Source organism: Drosophila mojavensis, unplaced genomic scaffold (assembly GCF_018153725.1).
Source record: "Drosophila mojavensis isolate 15081-1352.22 unplaced genomic scaffold, ASM1815372v1 contig_49, whole genome shotgun sequence".
NCBI lineage: Eukaryota > Metazoa > Arthropoda > Insecta > Diptera > Drosophilidae > Drosophila > Drosophila mojavensis.
Window position 1 is genome coordinate 2,791,369 of NW_025318872.1, and position 21,084 is coordinate 2,812,452.

The following is a 21,084-nucleotide window of genomic DNA, read 5'->3' on the forward strand; positions in this document are numbered from 1 at the left end:
TTAAAGAAATAAAATTAATTTATTTAAATGAATATACATATATGTATGAATATATATTTGTTGTAAGATCGGACAGAGTTTTAGTCCAGCCCTCGCCGAATATTCATAGTACTGAAGACACTTTATGGGTGTTAAAAGATTTTCGTATAATATCTTTAAGTGTGGCACTTGATTAACTTCAGGTCAAAATTCAGCTTACATGTGTGAGTTAGGTTTAGTAAAATGCTTTGCTTTGTTTATGTTTCGTTTACGTATTTATGCACTTAGGCGGTATATGTTAGTAGATGTAAATGCACTCGTATGTCAAATTGGAATTCATACTCAGAATTTGCAGCTAGTTTTGATAGTTATGCATATACATATGTATCTACTAATGATCATTTATGAATATATATGCATATGTATGTAAGAAATTGCTTTAAGATCACGTTTTTCGTTATTTTCTTGTTCTTTTTGTTTTTCTGTTTCATTTTCCACTCATTCGCAACAACTGAAGCTACATTCTGTTCGATTTAATAAGGACGAGTGCAGGAGAAGCAGCAATTGTTCCTATAGTATTCATAGTTGCACAGCTTGGCCTGCATGGCCCACTTGCAGTTGGGAAAGTTGTCCACGCAGGGCGATGCCTCATCATTTTGGAGCAGTTCAGTATTCAGATCTAGAGCAATATATATATAGAGCAGTTCAAAAATATATAATATAGTTGTAATTTCATTGTCAAATACCTTCACATTTCTGTGTATTGCAGTTGCGATAGATGGGCTCCCTCAATGCATAGCGGCACCTTGCGGACTCCCGTAGAGCATTCTGCTTGTCATCGTACTCCAGGCACTTAATGGTGCGTCGCTGGGTGCCGCCATCGCAGCTCTTGGTGCACTGTGACGAAAAGGGAAGAGTTTAAAAATCGAATGGAACTTTATGGGAAGCCATATTGCCTCTACCTCAGACCACTCGGAGTAGTGCCAGCGAGGCGCACAGTATTCAATCTCATCATGCGAACAGTTCTCGAGCGGCTGTGGCTTAAGCTCCGCCTTGCACTCCTCGTCGTCCGTGATGAGCTGATTCTTGATGCACAGCACCGTGCGAGTGCGGGTTAGATTGAAGCAATCGCCACTACAGGGCGACCAGGGTCCGGTGAACCACTCGCCTAGCTCGCAGGCCGCTTGCTGGCAGGGCCTGCGGTTCTCCGGAATGTCGCGGGGGTCACACCGCTCGCTCTTGGTTTTGGAGCGATCGCAGAAGATGGTGCGATACTGGATGCCCGGACCGCAAGACGAGGAACAGTACTGATTCCACTCGGACATGAGCCACACCGCATCGCTGACAACTTTCGGGGCACGGTGGCGTACGAGATGGGTTCCGTTAGCACCCTCGGGATGGAGCTGCATGCGATAGCGGGCAGAGTTGCGACGTCGGGCCTTGGGGCATTCACATTGCTTTTCGCTGGGCGGCTGCTCCTCCATGCAGGCGGCCTTGTCCACATGAATCACGATGCCCGAGGCCAGCTCCTGGACGCAGCTGAGCTCTCGTCGGCGCACCGCCTCCCCATGCTGGCAACGACACTCGCCCCAATCATCGACCCGCCAATAGGCCGGACAGGGCTGTGTGTTGCAGTGCAGCAGATTCTCGTTGAGCACCGGCCTCTCCGAGTGACTGCAACGGCGCTGCGAGTAAAACCGCACCGGATTCTCGCGGGCACAGCGCACTATCGGCGACTGGGTGCCGCCGCCACAGGACTTGGTGCAGGCGCTGAAGCCGACCACCTTCCAGTTGAACTTACGCTTGCGGCCCGTGCGGATGCTGTTACCAGAGCTGCCATCCTCACTGACGGCCCCTGCTTTCAAGAAGCCATCGCTGCTCTCCAGCGACAACTCATTCTCCTCCGAGTCCGAGACGATGGGCAGCAGGTACTCGTACTTGATGCCAGGATTCAGAATATTGCTGTAAACCTGATGGGGAGCAATAGAGTGGCAGTAAGTTATAGGACAATATCCCTCACGCTTCTTCAAGGACATACCAGCAGCTCGACAGGATCCCTAATGGGACCCGTGCATGTGATCCACTCGGTCACGCCCTCGCCCTGCTGCACTCCATCGATGCGATGGTAGTCAAAAGTTGCGCCCGCCGCCTCATACGATCCGCTCTCCGATATCTCGTTCTCGCCATTGAAAATGCTCTTCTGCTCGCTTGTACGCAGCACTGAGAGAAATAATCAATAATAAATATATTATTCTATAAAAATATAAAATATATTCTATATTTAATCTATGATGTCTAAAATGTGTCTTAAGCTATAGAAACTAAAATTAATTTAAGCATCATAGAATATATGTTTGTCTTTTTAATTTCGTTTCTGTTGAAGTCAATTGTAAATTTAATGTAATGTAAATGTAATTGAAATGAAGCCAAAGAATATGGGAATTAAACTGTTGCTAATATTCTCGAAATAAATGCTAATTTTAAGTAAATAAAGAAACTAAATTTAAATTTTGTAGATCGATTAAAATAAACCTAAATTAAACTCTGTCTCAAAATTGTAGCCAAACAGATGTTATTCTATTCATGAAGTTCGATAATGTTTTAAATCAAATTCAAATTGTTGATTCTGATCACGATTATATGTATATAATATACTCAGCTACAATTCTTTTTCCCCATTACATAAATCTTATGCAAACAATTATACCTTGAATTCAAATTATTACAGGAAAATAAGTAATTCAATAAATAAGTACTGCTCTCGTTCCTAACGGCTATATTTGATTCTATTTTTTGAGGGAATATTGAGGGAGTTATTAATTTATGAAAATATTGTATATATGGCAGTATTTTCTTTCGCCTGTTCAGACTCGCAATTTAGACTTCAAATCTATTGAAAAATTTCAATTTTGGCGGATTTTTATTAAACATCGTAACAATCTTGTATCATTGTAATCTTGTACTGAAGACAAATTTAAAGTAAATACTATTTGCAATCTACTATACTATATCTACTATATCCAACTACTACTAACTTGGAGATATCATAATGAGCTGTGGACGAACGAGCATTAGATTGACACAATTTAGTTATTTAATTTATTCTTGACAATATTTTGAAGCTTATGCTACAAATTTATTTTGTACAATGGTTAGCTGTATGGGTTTTAATCTGAAATATTTATATTTCTGCTAGTTAGTTAATAATTTTCTTATTTTTTGTGTTACAATATTTTGTTCGATTATTAATTTGGCTGTCTACATCTACAGCTGCTTAATGCATGCACAAGAGCAATACGAGTTTCCCCTCCCTCTCAAATATCTAATACTCGTCATATTATAGTGCCAGTATAATCTTTATATATCGAATATGGTATATATATGCAGTGTCATTATTCTTTTTGTCTGTTGGCATTCGATTTTGAAATGTATAAAAAATTAACATTAGATATATGTAAATATTACGTTTAACTAATTCTGAGTGTTTAAATTCGAGATTACTTAAAGCAGCGGCAGCATGCCATAATCTAATAATTAATTTCGCAGCAAGCACAGGGTATATCAATCAATTTATAAGTATAGTATTTAGCTCACCAAGTAAATTTGCGCTGTTCTTCAGTTCGGTTATGGATATATTCGAGGCACCCGCTGGTATTGTGGCCACATGAACATATGCGTCCTCTGGCAACGGATCGCGTGTAAAGATTCCAGTGACGGGACGGCAGAGCAGGCCACCGCAGCTGACGGAACCGCTATTAGCGTATAGTCCCTTTATGGAGCCGTTGCCAAGAACGGCCTGTAATTACACAAAAAATAGAGAAAAGAAAAACAGAGTATATATATGTGTATGTATATGTATGTAGATGGTATAATTGATTTCAATTGAAACGAATCAAAACGCTTTGCTTTGTTTACAAAGATCGCAAATGGGGCAGAGGAGGAGGTGGGGGGAATGGAATTCTCGACATATGTCCAAATTGACTCACCAGCCAGGTTAACGCCAAGTGCCACAGCCAAGGCATATCTCACACTAAATAATATATATATGTATATGTGCAAGGTGATCTGTTCTATATTTTCTTTGTTTATGCGTGCGATTTAATTATTTGATTTACACTAGATGTCAGTGCAGTACATAAACAAACGTATTTACTATAGGTGCGTAAAATAAATTCAATTATAAATTTCGAATAAGTTAACTTTGAAGTGCGGCAGATATATGAGCATATATATCAGATGTGTGGGTATAATTTAGATAGGTAATTGCTAATGGCAGCTATATAATAAGGGTTTGCCATATTTATAGAGTAGACTCTGCAGAATGATTTGTACATGTGTATACCCTATGTTAGCAAAGCAAATCAACACTAGTTAACACATACATATATTAAAGAGCATTCAATATGATCTAATTAATGCAATATCTGACTCTTCCAGGTAGATATATACAAAAATATAAACTATCTCGGATCGAAAATATCACCCGATGAAAAAGGAAATACAAAATATATTATTTGAATTACAACATGATATACGATATGATAGGCACACAGGCTCTTGATGAAGATCTCTCTATATATAGAGTATACTACATACTATATATCTTCATATGCTATGTACTATCTGTACTCCGCTGTTGTCACAAACAGACTGCCAAAAGGCATATTCAAAAATATTCAAGTTCAATTAAAATGAAATGCTTTCTCAGACTCGGAGGGGTACACTCATATATAAACCATGCCGTTTATACAAATAAATATGCTCCATCAGAAGGACCATAAAAAAGTCAATTCAAATCAAAATATGTAACGTTGTGTTGTTATGGTATTATATAAATGTATATTTATTTAAAATGCTTATAATATATGTATGTTTATATGGAAGACGATAATTATGGCATTATAAATATGCAGACAACCCGCATATGGCCGCTCAGCAAAGTTTATAAAATTAAACACAATCAACAATACAGTGATACATCGAGAAATGGGTAGATCTATAAATTCATCCGTTATATAAATTCTACTTATAGACTGCCCAAACGTATATACCCTCTTAGCTGGAGCAGCCGAAGGCAATTCAATTAAAATACAATATTGAGTAGAAAATAAATATATGCAAATGGCTCTGGGTGGGCGAAGGTGCAAATGGAATTTATATTCACTTCCGCTCCAAGTGCGAATTACCAATATCGCATTCTTAAGTGTCTGCACACGTATGTATGTATGTGTCTCTCTATAGATATGTATGCATATGTGAACACATCTGAATATATATGCCAACATTTATATTGAAGTTGTGATAAACTCGTAAATGTCTGATGGCTATTTGCTGATCGCTGTGAGTGCCACGCGGGCGACTATCATCGAGTGTGTAGTACAACACCGTGTCGAGGCAAAAGATAATTCTGTTTTAATGGCCAACAGGCAGCGGCAGCGGCAGCAGCAGCAGCAAAAACAGCAGCAGCCGCATTTGACGCACTTTTGCAAGTTTACGATGGCCACATTTCACTTGGCCACAGACTCGCTTGGTTGTTTACGACCTGACCAGCGCAAGACTAAAGTGCTTTTCAGGTACCCTATATTAAACAGAAGTAGGGTGTATAGAAGCAGCTTATACACCAAAACAATTGAATCAGATAACATGAACTCAAAATTAAAATCTCAAACTAAGGCTTAGCTACTCTTTACATAAAAGTTGTGTAAATATTTAAAGAGCAAATTTAGTCATAACCTTTCGATAATCTTTCTCTTTTTGATTTCCTTGACTTGTGGTTGTGAGTCGCTTGTGAGTGTATAGGGGCTGCTATTTTTAATATAAAACTTTTTTAATTTTCACTATACCAATACTTCAGTGATAACTAATAGTAGATAAAAAAGAACAACATTTCGAAAGTTCGGATACACCACACAACATATTTAATGCATATACAAATTGAAAAGTAATCATTCTGGATTTATTATACTTCACATCTTCTTTAGTTATATAGCACATAATTTCTGGAATTACTTTAAAATCAATATCTTAATTAGATATTTTAAACATTTTACGTAATAGACATAAGTAGAGGGTATCATGCAGCACATCATATCTTTAGTTCAAAATTTTGAAGCACGCTTCAATTTCTTTTCATCACCAGCTTACATTTCACGCACATCTAAATTAATATAGAAACCACAGAAGCCTAAGTATATACATATATTAGCAAAATTCGTACATATATTTAGTGCCTATCAAATTCAAATTTTAATGGTGTTTTTTCAGTTATTAGATATACACAAGTCTTTTAAAATAGCTTTAGCTAACAGCAACAAAAACAAAGAGAGGACATTACAATAGCTATAAAACTAAAAGTCACCATATAGTCAAGAGAAAGCTTGAATACAAAAACAATATATACATATTTATGTATATAAATATATTATTCGATCTGCCCACAATTGAGAAAAAACTAATTCTGACGTAGATTTGAGTTTCAATTAAAAAATAGGCTGAATTTTCGAGAAAGCGGCAAATGGATCTAATTAAAGAATTCGAAAACAATTTAAGTATATTAGTACATTGCGTAAATGCATATGGTACATATAGCTATGGCAGTCCAATATATTCAAGTGTAATTCTCAAGTGTTTCGCAGAAATTGCCAACAGAAAAAGAAAAAGCCAGTTTTTATTTAATTTCTGCACGATTTTGCGGTAAGAAAATAGGTAATAAATTAACTTTTTTGACAGATATCTCAAAAACTGAAGGAACTTTAAAAAAAAGATTGAACAATAGAAAAATGAAAAAAAAATGGATTGACACTAAAGACTTTAGTATATATTATTTCTATATATTTTAAAATTATATCAAGCTTTAATATTTCAGATGATTCATGAAAAATGTGAAAAACATCTATGGAAAAGTTCAGAGCCAATATTGAAAATAACGCCTTTTTATAAGTTAATGAATAAAAACAAACTAAATAAAAAAAAAAGAATAGTATTTGGTAATTGATTATATATGGATTTACACTAATATTTATAAGTCTTATTTATTGATATTATTTTTTCTTTACAATTATATTCCATTTTTTTTTTTTTTTAAATTTTTAATGAAATATTTAGGAGACACTTAAGAAATAATTTAAATATTAATTCGCAACTTGCTAAAACTAATTGTCATATATACTAATTTTAATATATTTGACTAGTGTCCTAATAAAACTTTAGTTCAATTAATATTCATATTTTGTTTTAATTGCTTTCTCTATTTTTTGCATATTTAAAAAACATTTAAAGTCGACTAATTTAGCTGATATGATTATTCAATTAGGATATCAACATTATTATTAACAAATTAGTTTAGAATTGTATTTGATTTCAGGTCGGTTTTTATATATTTTCGATTGTTATTTTTTGTGTTGAATTGTTTAACTGGGTTTTGATTTCCTTTGATTGTTCTTAAACGATTAAACGATGCGCGATTCTTATAGATACGAATACGCATGTGTTGCGTGCTTCGATTCGCGCCGCTTACTAAAATATTCGGCAAGGCGATTCATTTATTTCTAAAGAGTTTTTCATAACTCGAAGTGTGTGTGCACCACAGCCACAATCGACAAACGCTTTTTTCCCGCTCACGCAGCGAGGAGAGTATATTGGTTTTCGCCATTTCTAATTATATATGGAAAAATTGATGAACAGCTTGTTAAATTCCTTTATTGTGATGGTATGAAATCACATCTGATGGAGTTCGCAGATCTAGAGCTCCATGGGGCTATGGCAAATGCTAATGACTAAATATTTTCAATTCTAAACGATGCTTTTAATGAGAAATAAATAGGCGGCCCATGTCGGTCCTAAATAGAAATGATTATCATGGTCATAATGTTTAGTGTATGGTTATAAATGATTATATATAGCTATAGCTATTAGAGGTAAGTGGGTTGTTTAAAAAGCTAATAGCTCTTTTGATAGACTTGAAACTAATGAATTAATTAAATCAAACTAAGCTAAAAAAAAAAAAAAAAACCTTAAAAACCAAAGGTCAACAATAAGCAGCAATCTAGGGGATGTCACATCTCACTTACTTATTCAAAGTCAGATATATGGAATCTGATTAGCCATGCATATAATACAATAAGCTTAAAGCTCTTTAAAGTCAAATATCAGTTCATATTACCCAGACATGCAGTGCAATATAGAGCCTGATATATCAAATTTGATTTAAAATCAGATATATAGAACCTCATATACATAATATGATAAATAGAATTTAATATACAGTCCTTGATATATAGAATCTGATACACATAATAATATATATATCATTATATTATTATATCTAATATAAATGTATATCTGATATACCACGCCCACAGGAATATCACCAAGGCAGATCACTTCTCTACAGCTAAACCTGTACAGGTATAAGCAGTGATATCTCTATTGAAAGCGAACGAGCATGACAAAGCCGCCTCTACCCAACAGCTTGCTGTTTATGGATAGCTCTTGGTATCTGAGTGATACACGCAGAGACACACATAGAGAAATAAGCTCTCGCTTTTTTCTTTGTACACTCCAGCAAGAAGCTGAGCTATTCGTGGGTAATACGTATATTGAAGAAGAGCAGGTATTCATTGTAATTGAGACTGCTACGAATATCTAATCAGAGTCGTGTACTCATTTGCATTAACATGACCTTAATAAATTGGAAACACAGCTAAGAGATTAATGGAACGAGCATAAATTGTGACTAGTTGTTAATTAATGGAACTACTGTGCGAGCTGATAGCGTGTTTTATCTGCAATCAGTTATAATTGTTATTGTTAGTTTGATTAGTTTGATTAGGCGAGCGAGTGGTATTAACATTCACCTTGCAAATGCCGTCGACACATATTGCCCGACCCAGTGGAGTGGACCGATTGGAGCGATAATATTCAGCGGGCCTCTGGCAGGGGGTGCCATCAATAACCGAATCATTGAGTGTCGCGAAGTATTTCATGCCCAATGGCTTGCAGTTCAGCTCGCACTCAGCATCGTCTGATGAAGAAAGCGAAACTCAATTACAAACATATTCCCCACATGTATACATATATTGTAAGAGAGTGTGTATTCCCTACCTTTGATGTAGGGCTCCCAGTTGTATTGGCGACCCTGAAAGTCAACTTTATTGTATGCAGCACATTGATATGCACGAATATCCATTGATTCCGCGGGACAGGCAAGGTCATTGCATAGCTGATAGCGTTTCGAGAGACCAACACAAGTATCACTCATATATACTCTACTCGTCGTAGAATTTCTGCAAATATTAAGTTACGTGTGAGATAAAACATTAATTATTATAATAGCGCAGCTTGTAAAGTCCCCTGCACCGCCTATTAAGAAATTATTATAGTCTCAGTCTACGCTATTTCGTTTGTCCACTTTTAAAGCGTGTCAGTGTTCGCTTTAAAATTGAATATGGAGGGTATACAGAGTTTGTGTAAGACTATGTGATCGGTTGAAGATCGAGTGACCCACTCTAAAAAATATTAACAGTGGGATTCATAAATATAGTAAAACATATACCAAATATATTTTGTGTTAACAAACTAATGAGATGCGCAGTGTATTTCAAAATGACACTTTAATCAGAAAACAAAAATGTATCATTCCAGAACTATGGCATACAGTTCAGAACGTGTTATTTAATATTCATTTGAAATATACTCCACTACGGAGTTACATTTAAAAGTAAAGGTAGAATTAGCATCAAGTAGAATAGAGAAGTGGCATTCTAACTTCATAAATAGATGTTCAGGTTCCATTGACCCACACATTAATAATATTATCTTACATACATTGTAGAAATAGGTTTAATAAGTGCTAGCTTTAGTTCTAACGAATCAATTTATTTATTTATTATAAAAATATAACTATATTTAAGTAGATAAGGACAATGAGTCCTTTACTTTTAAATTTTAAAAATGTTAAACACGACACTTTTGTATGCAGTAAATTGATTAAAAATAAAGTGTCCCATAAAAATAAAAATATAAATTTGATATATAACTCATCGATTCCATGCCTAAATACAATAAAAATGGGTAAAATCTAGACTATTGTTCAATAGTCTTGTTTTCTATCTGTATTTTTATGAATAAAAATGTTCTTCTAAGTTAATCAAACATATATTAATCTTCATACATTATTAAAATTTTTTCCTAAATAACAACATAATTGAGTAGTTTCTCAGTCGAAAATTCTACTCTAATAAGAAAATCTACACCGAAATATATAATATTACTTTTTAATAAGGTTTCACCGGAAGAATTACTTGCATATCATGTCATATACAATTTATGAAATATATTATATAAAATGGTACGAGTGCATCTAAATATAAATTAAAACTTAAATATTTGCTGCAGCAGTTCGGCATAAATTTCATATATTATCAAGTGTCACATATCCAATTATAAGACTCTTACTTCCGTATAATACAGTGACGTCGTGTATATTTTCTATCTTGATAACTTGTATAATTATCACTTTTGAAATATCATATACATATAAAAATAATATATTGTATATACAAAAATATGATAATATTTTCTCATTATCTCAGCTTCTAGATTTTTGAATAGCCTTGACTCAATTATAAGCAATGGGAATTATTTATAAACCAGTTATGAAGAACTTTTCTAGAAGTCTTGCAACTATTGGCCAAGCCCAACAGAAAAACTACTTAACATAATTAAAATACACTAACAAAAAGCTGAATTTTGATTTTGTTTTTTAATTTTATTTAATTAAAATGAAAATTAAGCTGCAACCTAAATAATTTCAATGCTTTTTAAAGATGAGAGAGAAATTTATTTCTTAGTTCAGTTCAGCGAATTTCGCTTTGAGGTATTCGATCAGATCGGCGTTATCAGGATTTCTGATTTCGTAGAGTGTCTTCTGCTTATCATCGATGGTAACGGAATCGGCTAGAGCTGCTTCAGCTTGAGCCTTCAGGTCTTTAATCTCGGTGGCGTACTTTACATCGGACTCGGCCAAAACCTTCTCGAAGAACTCAACGCCACTCTTCAGGTCGTTGTTGATCTGGGGCAGGGCGTCGCTCTTAAGGAAGTTGATGAATTCGGGACTGAAGCCCTTCTCCAGGTTCAGGAAACCATCCCTCTTAGCCTCGAATTGGGTTTGCTTCTGCAGGCTCTCGAGCTCGACCAAAGCCTTCTCAATGTCAGCCTTGAAGTCACCCTTGGCCAGAAGCGACTTGTAGAAGCTGATGGCACCCGAAATATCATCATTGATCTGATCTTCCTGCAATTTGGATTGCACGAATTGGCCGAACTCTGGGGAGAATTTCGACGGCACTTCGTTCACCAGAGTCTGCTTGGCGTTGAAGTCCTCGGTCTTCAGGGCGGTCTCGTAGATGCCGATCAGCTTCTGCAGATCCTCCTTGTGGGAGCCATCGTCGTTAGCGAGGTACTTCTCATACTGCTGCAGCTGCCCGCGAATATGGATGTTCAAGCCCTCGGCAGGATTCTCCGACAGCACACACTAAAAATAGTCCTCGGCATTACACCTCTGTGAACAGCCACGCTCTCAATCTGCTAGACCTACCTGCACAGCGAGTGCCAGAGACAGAAGGCAAATGGTCAGTAGTCTGGACATTCTGATATAAAAATGTTAAATGCACAACAGCTCCAATGCGTTGATTGCCGGAAACTCAGGCTTTTCAAAACTCACATCTCGTATTTATAGCAAAAATCTGTTCTCAGCTTTGAGGTTTTTTATTATTATTATTTTTTTTAGTCGGTCATCAAAACAAGCGTACAAAGTCTGGCATTGTTCAGATCGAGCCTTGTTGTTATTGCTTTTCTCAGCTTGTTGGGATTTCTCTTTAGCTGAAAACAAGTCCAAAACGTCGAGAGAGACATACGGCCGAGTCGTGCTCAAGATTACATGACTGGCAGATACCCTGTAGTGAAATGCACATCAAATATTCAAATATACATATGTATTTTTGGCATTATCATAGATACTCAGCGGAGTAGACATACCCGACATACATATCAGGCATAGATTCTAAATATGATATTCAAGAATATGTATTAGGGCAGAGTTTAAATATTCAGTGATTCCCCCGATCAAGGGAACAGCGAAGACATATTCTAAATAACGGCAAATATATACAATTTCTATATATCTAATACCATATACAGGTTTCCGTGATACGATTCTCTCGTTTTTTTTTTCTGAATTTACGAGCCACGTCGAACGGAATTAATGTTTGCTCACAAAGTGGATTAGTTAAGTCAATAATTAACTATTTAAGACTTGGCTAAATAAAAATCGAAAAGAAAAAACAACCCAAAATTGATTATTTATGTACATGAGATGGAAAAATACAAGCGAAACTAAAAGGCAAATCAGCTTTGACCAACCACAAGATACCCTGCACAGCCCTCAAAGTGCCTGCACCCCGCATGGAATATTAAACAAAGAAAGAATAATAAATGAAAGCAAAAGAAAATAAAATCGATTTCAGATATTTGCAATATATGCAAAAATATACGACAATAGAGTAATATCTCCAGTGTCTATGCATCGACTCACACCATATGCGGCATATATATCTCTCTTAAATGTTGACAAAACAATTAGCATGAATTACTTTTCAGCCAAAATGACGCTAGACGCATACAAAGCTGAACCACAAAAAAACCCCAAAGCTTAAACTAGAAACCAGTTTTTGGTTCAAAAGGGATGACTAAGAATCAACAGACGACTACTCTTCAAAGTAATACTTCACTTCAACCTGGAAGTAGCTTCAAGTATTTCCATTTACAAGCAAAAGTCGATGTATGTATATACATATATCTCTGTATATATATACATATATATACCTCTATATAGGTATAGCTATATGTACCTCTATATAGTAGGTAGATATGTAGACAAGTGCAATATTGTAATTGGTTACATAATAACTTCATTGTCTTTGGAGAACGTTCCGAATCGCACGCAGATCTGGATAACACAATCTCTGGCACGTGACAGGCCTCCGAAATATCTTTTAATTATCCGATTTACCTTATGTTCAGCTATTAGAGGTCATTTTGATCGAGCATTAATAAAGACGCCATTAAATTTGAATTGCTAATCAAAGAACGAATCTCTTCGTGCTGCACCGAAAATGATATACACTCGATAGTACTAAAAATGAGTTGCTCGAATGACTCTATTAACAATATACACTTAGAGAAATTATCAATACAAATTTTCTGGGAAAATAGTAAATGCGAAAAGAAAACATTCATTTGATGGATCAGTGTAAAACTGAATATAATAATACCTTTATAATTAAAATAAATTGAAATTAACGTAATGAAAAAAAATATATATGCCAACATCGAAAAATATATACAATCGAAGAAGAAGAAGAGATTAAAACCTTGATTGACTTAAAAACTATATATATAAGTAATATAATATATATAAGTAATATAACTTGTTAAAAAATATCATGGTTGAACAAACACTGTGAAAATATTAATTTTCATTTGAATACAAATTAATTTAATCTATGAACTTTTGTAAGCAAAACCGCAATGAAATTAACTTTATGAATAAACATACACTGAGCGCAAAATTTTAGGCCCAGCTACTTACGACCTAATTTAATTCTTCTGTGGTAAAACAAACTGAATAGAAAGCAGAGCAGATTTAGAAATTCTACATATGTAGTAGGTTTAACTCAATTATTTATTTTATTTATCTTTAAAAAAATGTTGTTTTGCTTATTTACTAAATCATAAAAGCTATGTATATTCATAATCATATTCAATTACTTTAATCGAATCATTCGATCAATATTTTTATCTGATATATGTATGTATATGCAAATATATCTTTAACACTTACCGATCAATGCACTTGCGAGTCTGGTACATAACGCCGCCTCCACAGCTGCGCGAGCATTCGCTCCATGGATTCCAATTGGTCCAGCGAGGAAAGGGTCTAAGCTTGGGCTTGGGCTTTCTGGATGTCGTAGTCGTAGTCGTTGACGCAGTTGATGGAACATCTTTCAACTTCGGCAATGTCAATGCCGTTGTCGAAACGTCGGGTTCGTCGGCTATCAAGGATTTAGTTGCCAAAGTAGGCGCTACAGTCGTCCATATCTTCGATATTTCAGTTGAGTTGGTATTATTTAATACTTCATGAGAGTCGAGGCTGCGTAGGCGAGGCGTTTGGGTTAAGATGGTGGGCAACACGTCGATGTTGGCATCGCCAATCACATTGCTATTGATAGAGCTGGTTTCGTTTTCCGTGAATACCTCATTGATGCTCGAATTCTGATTTGCTGAAGGTTCTTTGTTTATGCGCCACAGTTTAGCTGGCTCAAAAGATGATTTCCATTTCGTATATTTGACTTTTTCCGCTCTGAGTTTATGCCGATTTAGCCATTCTTGATGTTTCTGTAATATATGTGAATGGGTATTGATTCTTAGAATAGTTTGCATAAGAGCGTATACGCAAGTGGAACTTAACAAGTCGAGCACGGCAGAATTGGTAGACCTCATTTTTAATGCAGCTACTAAATTATCTATATTTATTTGAACTACTTTGAATAAATGTGTTTAGATATCCTGATTTTACTTTAAGATATGTTTACTCCGCCCTCTGACTGTGATATATATTATTATCAAACCCTTCCGCACCTACATTAAAGGCTAACAAACAAACTTACCTTAATTCGTTCTAACGTTGATGTGTCCGCAACAATAAATTGCGTTAAAGCTGCAAAAACTAGGCAAATACTAGAAAGTAGAACAAGTAGAGTTATTAAACAGAACGATCAATGTTTTGTATCATAGATGAGACTTACAACAATATACATATATAATTTGCCATTGTATTGCAATTAACGAACTCGGGGACTACATAGGAATGCGACTAATCTGAAAGGAGAAGGCACACATACATATGTTCGTGTTATTAGAATAATATAATGATTGCTTTCAATTACAATTAGCTTTTTAATAGTGATAATTAGTGGTGACTGAGATTTGCGTCCCCATGATGAACCACTCTCACTTTATTATTGATTTGTGAAAGGGTTCCTGACCTTTTGTCTATCTGTTTTGCTATTGTCTAAAAAGTAGCCCAGGGAATTGAACTGGCTTTATAGCTTTATAGATATTATTTATCTATGTATACATATATCACTCTTTAACAATCTATCCCCTGGTGATTGCATCCCCTGTGAAATGCTAGTGCTAAAATAAAATCAATTAAGCCAATTAATTTCAAATGGGAGGAGTAATTAAATAAGACTATAGAACGAAAGCAATAAAACACTCAACATATGGGCCTCACAAATTAGTTCCGACTTAGAAAATGGGAATACTATAGCAGAGGGTGACTGATTTGTAAGCCTTCTATTAATATTTAGGGGTAAATTATAGATATATCTTTAGATAACCCAACAGTCAGTACATTGCAAAAGCTTGCTGAATCTATTCAATTCTTTGAAAAACATCTATGTTAACTTAAACTTGAAATAAAATAAAATGTATGTAACATAAAGACCGACAAACTGAGTTGAATAAGCCCTGTCTGTCTGTCTGTCTGACTGTCGATCTCAGAAAATATAAGAAGTACAGACTTATTTTTAGCTGCTCACTAGGGGAGCGGCATATCCCAGGTCTCATTAGACATTAGCGCATATTTAATAAACTATTCAAATCTGGGAAGTCTTCGCAAACCCCGAACAAAACTATTTATTGAATATTTCTTACCATAACATTACAAAACTTAATCATGATTGTTTCGTTTTTGCATTAAGTAATCAGATTTCCCAATACTTTTCTGGACTTGTGAAACGTGTTCAAGGCATTAAATGTCTTTTAAAGAACTAAACTAATAAATCAAGTCTCTGAGCAAACTTATTTAATGATTTATTTAGTTTTGACATAGAAGACACATAGCTGTCACAGACACGTTGGAATGCTAAAAAATATTTGTGTATGTGTATATATTTGAATTTGCAAATACACTGAAAGACGAGCTAAGACCTAAAGCGGATGAAAATCTAAGAAACAACAAAATATTTTAAAGAAATTATTCGATGTCTGCTTTATCGCATGTAGAAAGATTTACGACTTGGGTGGTTAATACGATTCCTTGATTTTCGCATGTATCATTCCTAAAAAGTCCTAATTAATATAATAATCAATCCATCAAGTGATTATGAACCAAATATAAAGTAAGCTGAACAAAATATTATTATTGTTGTTATATATATATTTGCCTAATTATGGTCAATTATTTCTCTGAGTGCATTCGTTCTGTTTGACAATATTAGGAACATTTATTTTGTAAATACCCTAGGATTAAGAACAAAAATCCGGTTATAGCGACATTCAAGGGACCGACGATTTTACGTCGCTATACCCGGAGGACGCTTTAACCAGAAGGAGCAAAAAAAATATTTTTTTTTCATTTTTTTTACAGTTGCCATGTTCGTAAAGGGGGTTAACATACAAAAATTTAATTTTGTAATCGAAACAATTATTTATATATATATATATATTATTCAAAAACATAATATCGAAACATTTGTATGACGTCGGCATTGCAGCTTGTGTCTCTCTCTCTCTCTCTCTCTCTCTCTCTCTCTCTCTTTGTCTTAGCAGCATTTGTGTCGCTGCTACGTACACACTGATCACTGTTAAATAGAAACACATACATATACATTTCTAACAGCGTCTTTTAATGCTTAAATTTGTTTTCATTATTTCGCATTTTTTTTTTCGGCAAGTCGTAATATCCGGAGAATGACTCAAAATTATAAAAAAAAAAAAATTGTGAAAATAAAAATTTTGTGAAAATAAAATCGAAAAAATCTGATGTTTTTTGCTTTGATTTGATTGATATTTAAATATATTTTTAACAATTTATAATCATGGCATCATTTCTTCAACCACCGCAAGCCGCATCTGTGAAGTTTAATAATAAATATGTTGTACCTGATGCTTGAAATTGAGTTAAGCATCACAGTATTGATCTGACGAAAAATTTTACCCACTTGCGCATGGGCAAAAAAAGCAATGCAAAAGGGGCCAAGTTCTTAAATTTCTTAGTTCCTATCGAATCCTTAGAAACACGCCTCTCAACCCAAAGCGTCTTGAGTAGTTTTACTACTACTACTACCTACTGAATTGGGTGAATGTTCTTATATTGGTGTTTAATACTTTCATTGTTCTCCAAAAAAATATATGCATGAAAATGAATCAAAATTTTTCACTATTTGAAAATTTGTCGGAAACCTTTAACACATAAATTCTTGTACTACAAGCTATCAAAAGATTTGAATACATTTTTTAATTGCTTTATAAGCTCTGTTAAAAAATCTTTTCGTTTCATTTACATAGAATAAAAAAGTTCGATATTGTTGTTCATAATAAGTTGTTTTGAATTAAATATAAATCATATCCTAGTTTAGTTCGTTCCATATTGTTACCGCTTGGTTCGTTCATTAAAAATTGAATTACTGAAATATTTGGTTTTAATTCAACTACATACGAATTATCCCTACAAAATACGAAAACTTGCTCAATAAATAAAAAAGCGAAAATAAAGAAAATTATTCTTTAAAAAATCCGAAATTCGCGCTGCCAGCTGTTTTGGAATTATTCCCGCAATCGGCTTTTCAAAAAAGCTGATTTGGCAACACTGATATATATGTATACATATTATATTATATATTATAAAATTGAACACATTAAATGAATGAAACGTACTCTAAAGAAAGAATTACTGATGCAGTGCTTATTTGATTCACATTTCCGGCTCCTCGGAGTGGGGGCGGTATGTTAGACAAACTTACATTGAATTATTCTTTAAATATAAATTTAAATTAATATTAGATACAACAACAATATTAGAGAACATTTACAAATAGATATGTATAAATAAATTAAAAGTCACTTTTGATTTCGGATCCTTAGTAACAATTTCATTTTGTTCAATACCTAATTCATGATGCATCTCTCTCAGTGTATGTGTGCTGTTAACCATGCGTACATAGATTCGTTGCGAATGTTTGAATGGGTTTCAACACATTTCTATGTACACATCACCATCAAAAGCTTATTTCTCTTGCGGATGCTTTTACGCATAGCTGAGCTTAAAAAGCGAAAAAAAAAAACAAAAAACAAAATATACGAAGAAAGAACGCATTGAAACATGTGATCATTAATCTGGTCGTAATTTGCGCTCGCTGCGACAGAGTCCGACACGCCCATCCCTCATTTATAATGAGCCGCTGTTCAGATCGGCTCGACTTAGCTCAGATCGGCTCAAAAATGAAACATTACATCGGCGAATGGCAAATTGTCGCAGTGTGCATGTATGTGTACATATACACATGTACATGCATATATACATATATATGTATGTATGGATTGCTACCCATGGGCGGGTGCGACCAAATTAACTGCGTAGATTCGCTTTCAGCGATAGCGTCAAAAATTTTCGGGATGAAAAGAGAATATTATCAGCCAGCTCATCGGAAGTCGTTAGATCGAATAGACTAACATATGTGTATGTATGTACCTACATGTACTTTTGGACGTATGTTTGCACATGTATTGATGGGGCACATAGGAAATTGAATATATATTTAAGCAAATTGTCGTATACCCTAGAATAGAGCATATGATATGAGAATATGCATTCATTAGAGACTGACGAATATAGCTTGATAGATTTTGAAAAGTAAAAAAATCCACATAGAATAGAAAAGTCTTGAAATTTCTCATTCCATTTGAAGCTAACCAACAGTAGTTATATCTTGGCAAAATATCGGAATATATATGTATCTAGATATCCTAAGAGGCATAAACATAGACTGAGAAATATATACTATTTACACAGGAAACTTATGAATAGCCTAGGTAATTTATTTATCATATAAATTTTATATTATTTAAAAACCAAACAGTATTATTATAATCATATAATATATATATTATATATATAATTATACACATATTAATTAAATATATATTTCTATATTTGTCTCAAATATCCTTAGAGTTCGTTATAATAGAATTACAGTTTTGTCTAAGTAAACGGATGTAACATACATATGTATATGTAAATAGTAGGTATTTAGACAGGGTATTATGACATTTAGCACTAGTTTAATACATTCGTAAACAAGTATTTCTCAATTATAAATATATATACATATTATTTAGAGCCCACTTGAGAGCTGATTAAATCTTAATAAAAACATTTAATTCTATTAAGCACTTCGAATCAAAATGTTTTTAAAGCTGTTAATTAAATAATAAAACATTTTGCCATTAGATTAGTGCTTATATTTAAACTGTGTGTTTTATACTAGCTGCACACACTTATTATACATAATATATACTATACATATATATGTCTATATATACTATATCTGATGCTCGTGTGCTGTATAATACACATTGTGCAAATTCAGCAAATCGCCCGTGACCATGCTACAAAAAGAGTGAAACAAATGCGAACTGAAGCAGTTTCTGGCATCGTTTAAATAATTTGGACATTTTTGAGCAACACAATGAAGACATACATGCTTACATATATGTATGTGCATATGTATAAACGTATATCCATACATATAGACGGGTGTGTTCACCGAGTTTGCTCCCATAGAACTTCATTCCCAGCTGCTTGACAGACAATGCTAGAGGAATGGATACGATTGAAATTGTCATACACTATTGACCTTCATGGTGAATAGTTTTCAAAGTGAATGTTTCGAATACTTGGGCACTGCCCCACACTAACCCACATTATCCATAATGGATATTGCCCAATATTTTGCATACATCGTTTTGTTCGTGTTGCTGGTAGTTAAGATCACTCTTCTTGCATTGCTTGATTGATATGTAGAGCATAACCAATAACCTTTGCGGTCTGTAGAATATTCAAAAGCGCAAAATAAGAACAAAAATACACCATATATGGTCTTAACTAAATGCCAATAACCCCATATACGTTTCAATGTTATATCTAGAAGGTATTAAGGTAAATTTTTAATATGTGATAATTTTGAAACTAGGTCACAAATCTCCACGATAATTCTGTTAATTGTGTTCTCAAATATACACGATGTTTATTATATGAATATGTGTATTTATAATATTCAATATTTTAAATTAACATTTTAAATATTAACTTGTATATTGACAATAATTTAATTTTAATTTTTATTATGTAGTTATTTATTTTTATTTATAATACTTTTTTTTTCGTTGGTATAATTTTAAATTAAAAATATTTAATTAAAACGAATATTAAAATGTAAAAAAAATTTCAACAATATTTATTATAGACTTTCCTTTTTAAATACTGTAGATAAATAATTTACATATAATGAAAAATGCTACGATAAATTAAAAGCTTTTAATTAAAACGAATATTTAAATAATGTAAGAAAATAACAATATATTTATTTGTTTATAATATATACTAACTTTCCTGTGAATTGAAAGTATTTAAGATTATTTAAGATCATATTTGGACGTCATTTAAATTAAAATATTATTTGATCATTTATATTATTCTAAATTATTTCAAACTCAAATTAGCAAGGGTAAAATATTTTATTTTAATTTCTGTTTGATTTCTCATTAAGAAAATATATTTTATAAAGTGATTAATTTTAATTAATTTGTATTATATAAATACTGAATATTTAAAGAGATCGTTTTTAATAGTTCATTTATAAGAAAAGCATTAATATTTCTCGTTTAAAAACTTGTTAAAACTACATATTATTCATTTGAAAAATTGAAATCAGTCAGTGCAATTAACGCCTAATAAACTGAGAGCTCGGGAATGTAGTCAAGGCTATATACTGAAGCCAATTGGTTGCTAAGCAAGATGCAGAGAGTGCATCAGCTTCAGCATTAAGTAACTTTAATGAGCTCGTGCACTTCTCGAATATGTGTCAATCGAGCTATTCCCAAGCCTAGCATATTTCCATATGCATATAGACGGATATTTGTTTGGATATATGTACATATATACTTATACATACAAATAAAGATATAGATGCAATTTGTGTTTAC

The 21,084-nt window shown here is 33.7% G+C and overlaps 2 protein-coding genes across 5 annotated transcripts in view; both read right to left on the reverse strand.

Annotated features, from left to right (window-relative positions):
- LOC6577976 (thrombospondin type-1 domain-containing protein 4) overlaps positions 1-21,084 on the reverse strand; it is a 26,059-nt gene continuing 4,975 nt past the window's right edge. For 2 of the 4 annotated variants that reach the window (XM_032728674.2, XM_002003871.4), the window contains exons 2-11: positions 14,841-14,913; positions 14,703-14,772; positions 13,877-14,430; positions 9,082-9,263; positions 8,835-9,001; positions 3,574-3,775; positions 2,018-2,199; positions 942-1,949; positions 726-876; positions 1-658 (exon numbers count right to left, since the gene is read on the reverse strand). In XM_032728674.2, the coding sequence (XP_032584565.1) occupies positions 513-658; positions 726-876; positions 942-1,949; positions 2,018-2,199; positions 3,574-3,775; positions 8,835-9,001; positions 9,082-9,263; positions 13,877-14,430; positions 14,703-14,772; positions 14,841-14,866 (2,688 nt within the window). In that variant the 5' untranslated portion in view covers positions 14,867-14,913 and the 3' untranslated portion in view covers positions 1-512. Of the gene's footprint in view, positions 659-725; positions 877-941; positions 1,950-2,017; positions 2,200-3,573; positions 3,776-3,965; positions 4,182-7,393; positions 7,490-8,834; positions 9,002-9,081; positions 9,264-13,876; positions 14,431-14,702; positions 14,773-14,840; positions 14,914-21,084 lie in introns of those variants that run through there. The other 2 variants (XM_032728675.2, XM_015165927.3) reach the window with 2 other exon arrangements.
- LOC26527291 lies at positions 10,723-11,685 on the reverse strand. Its single transcript, XM_015165928.3, has 2 exons — positions 11,573-11,685; positions 10,723-11,509 (listed from the first exon to the last, which is right to left on the reverse strand). Exons 1-2 carry the CDS (start codon positions 11,621-11,623, stop codon positions 10,826-10,828), a joined length of 735 nt encoding a protein of 244 aa, XP_015021414.1. The 5' UTR covers positions 11,624-11,685; the 3' UTR covers positions 10,723-10,825.

Bases quoted from the DNA above. Each gene is read 5' to 3' on its own strand.
- LOC26527291 (XM_015165928.3), bottom strand. From the start codon at position 11,623: ATGTCCAGACTACTGACCATTTGCCTTCTGTCTCTGGCACTCGCTGTG. The intron at 11,510-11,572 runs GTAGGTCTAGCA...GACTATTTTTAG, and splicing joins CTCTGGCACTCGCTGTGCAG to TGTGTGCTGTCGGAGAATCC.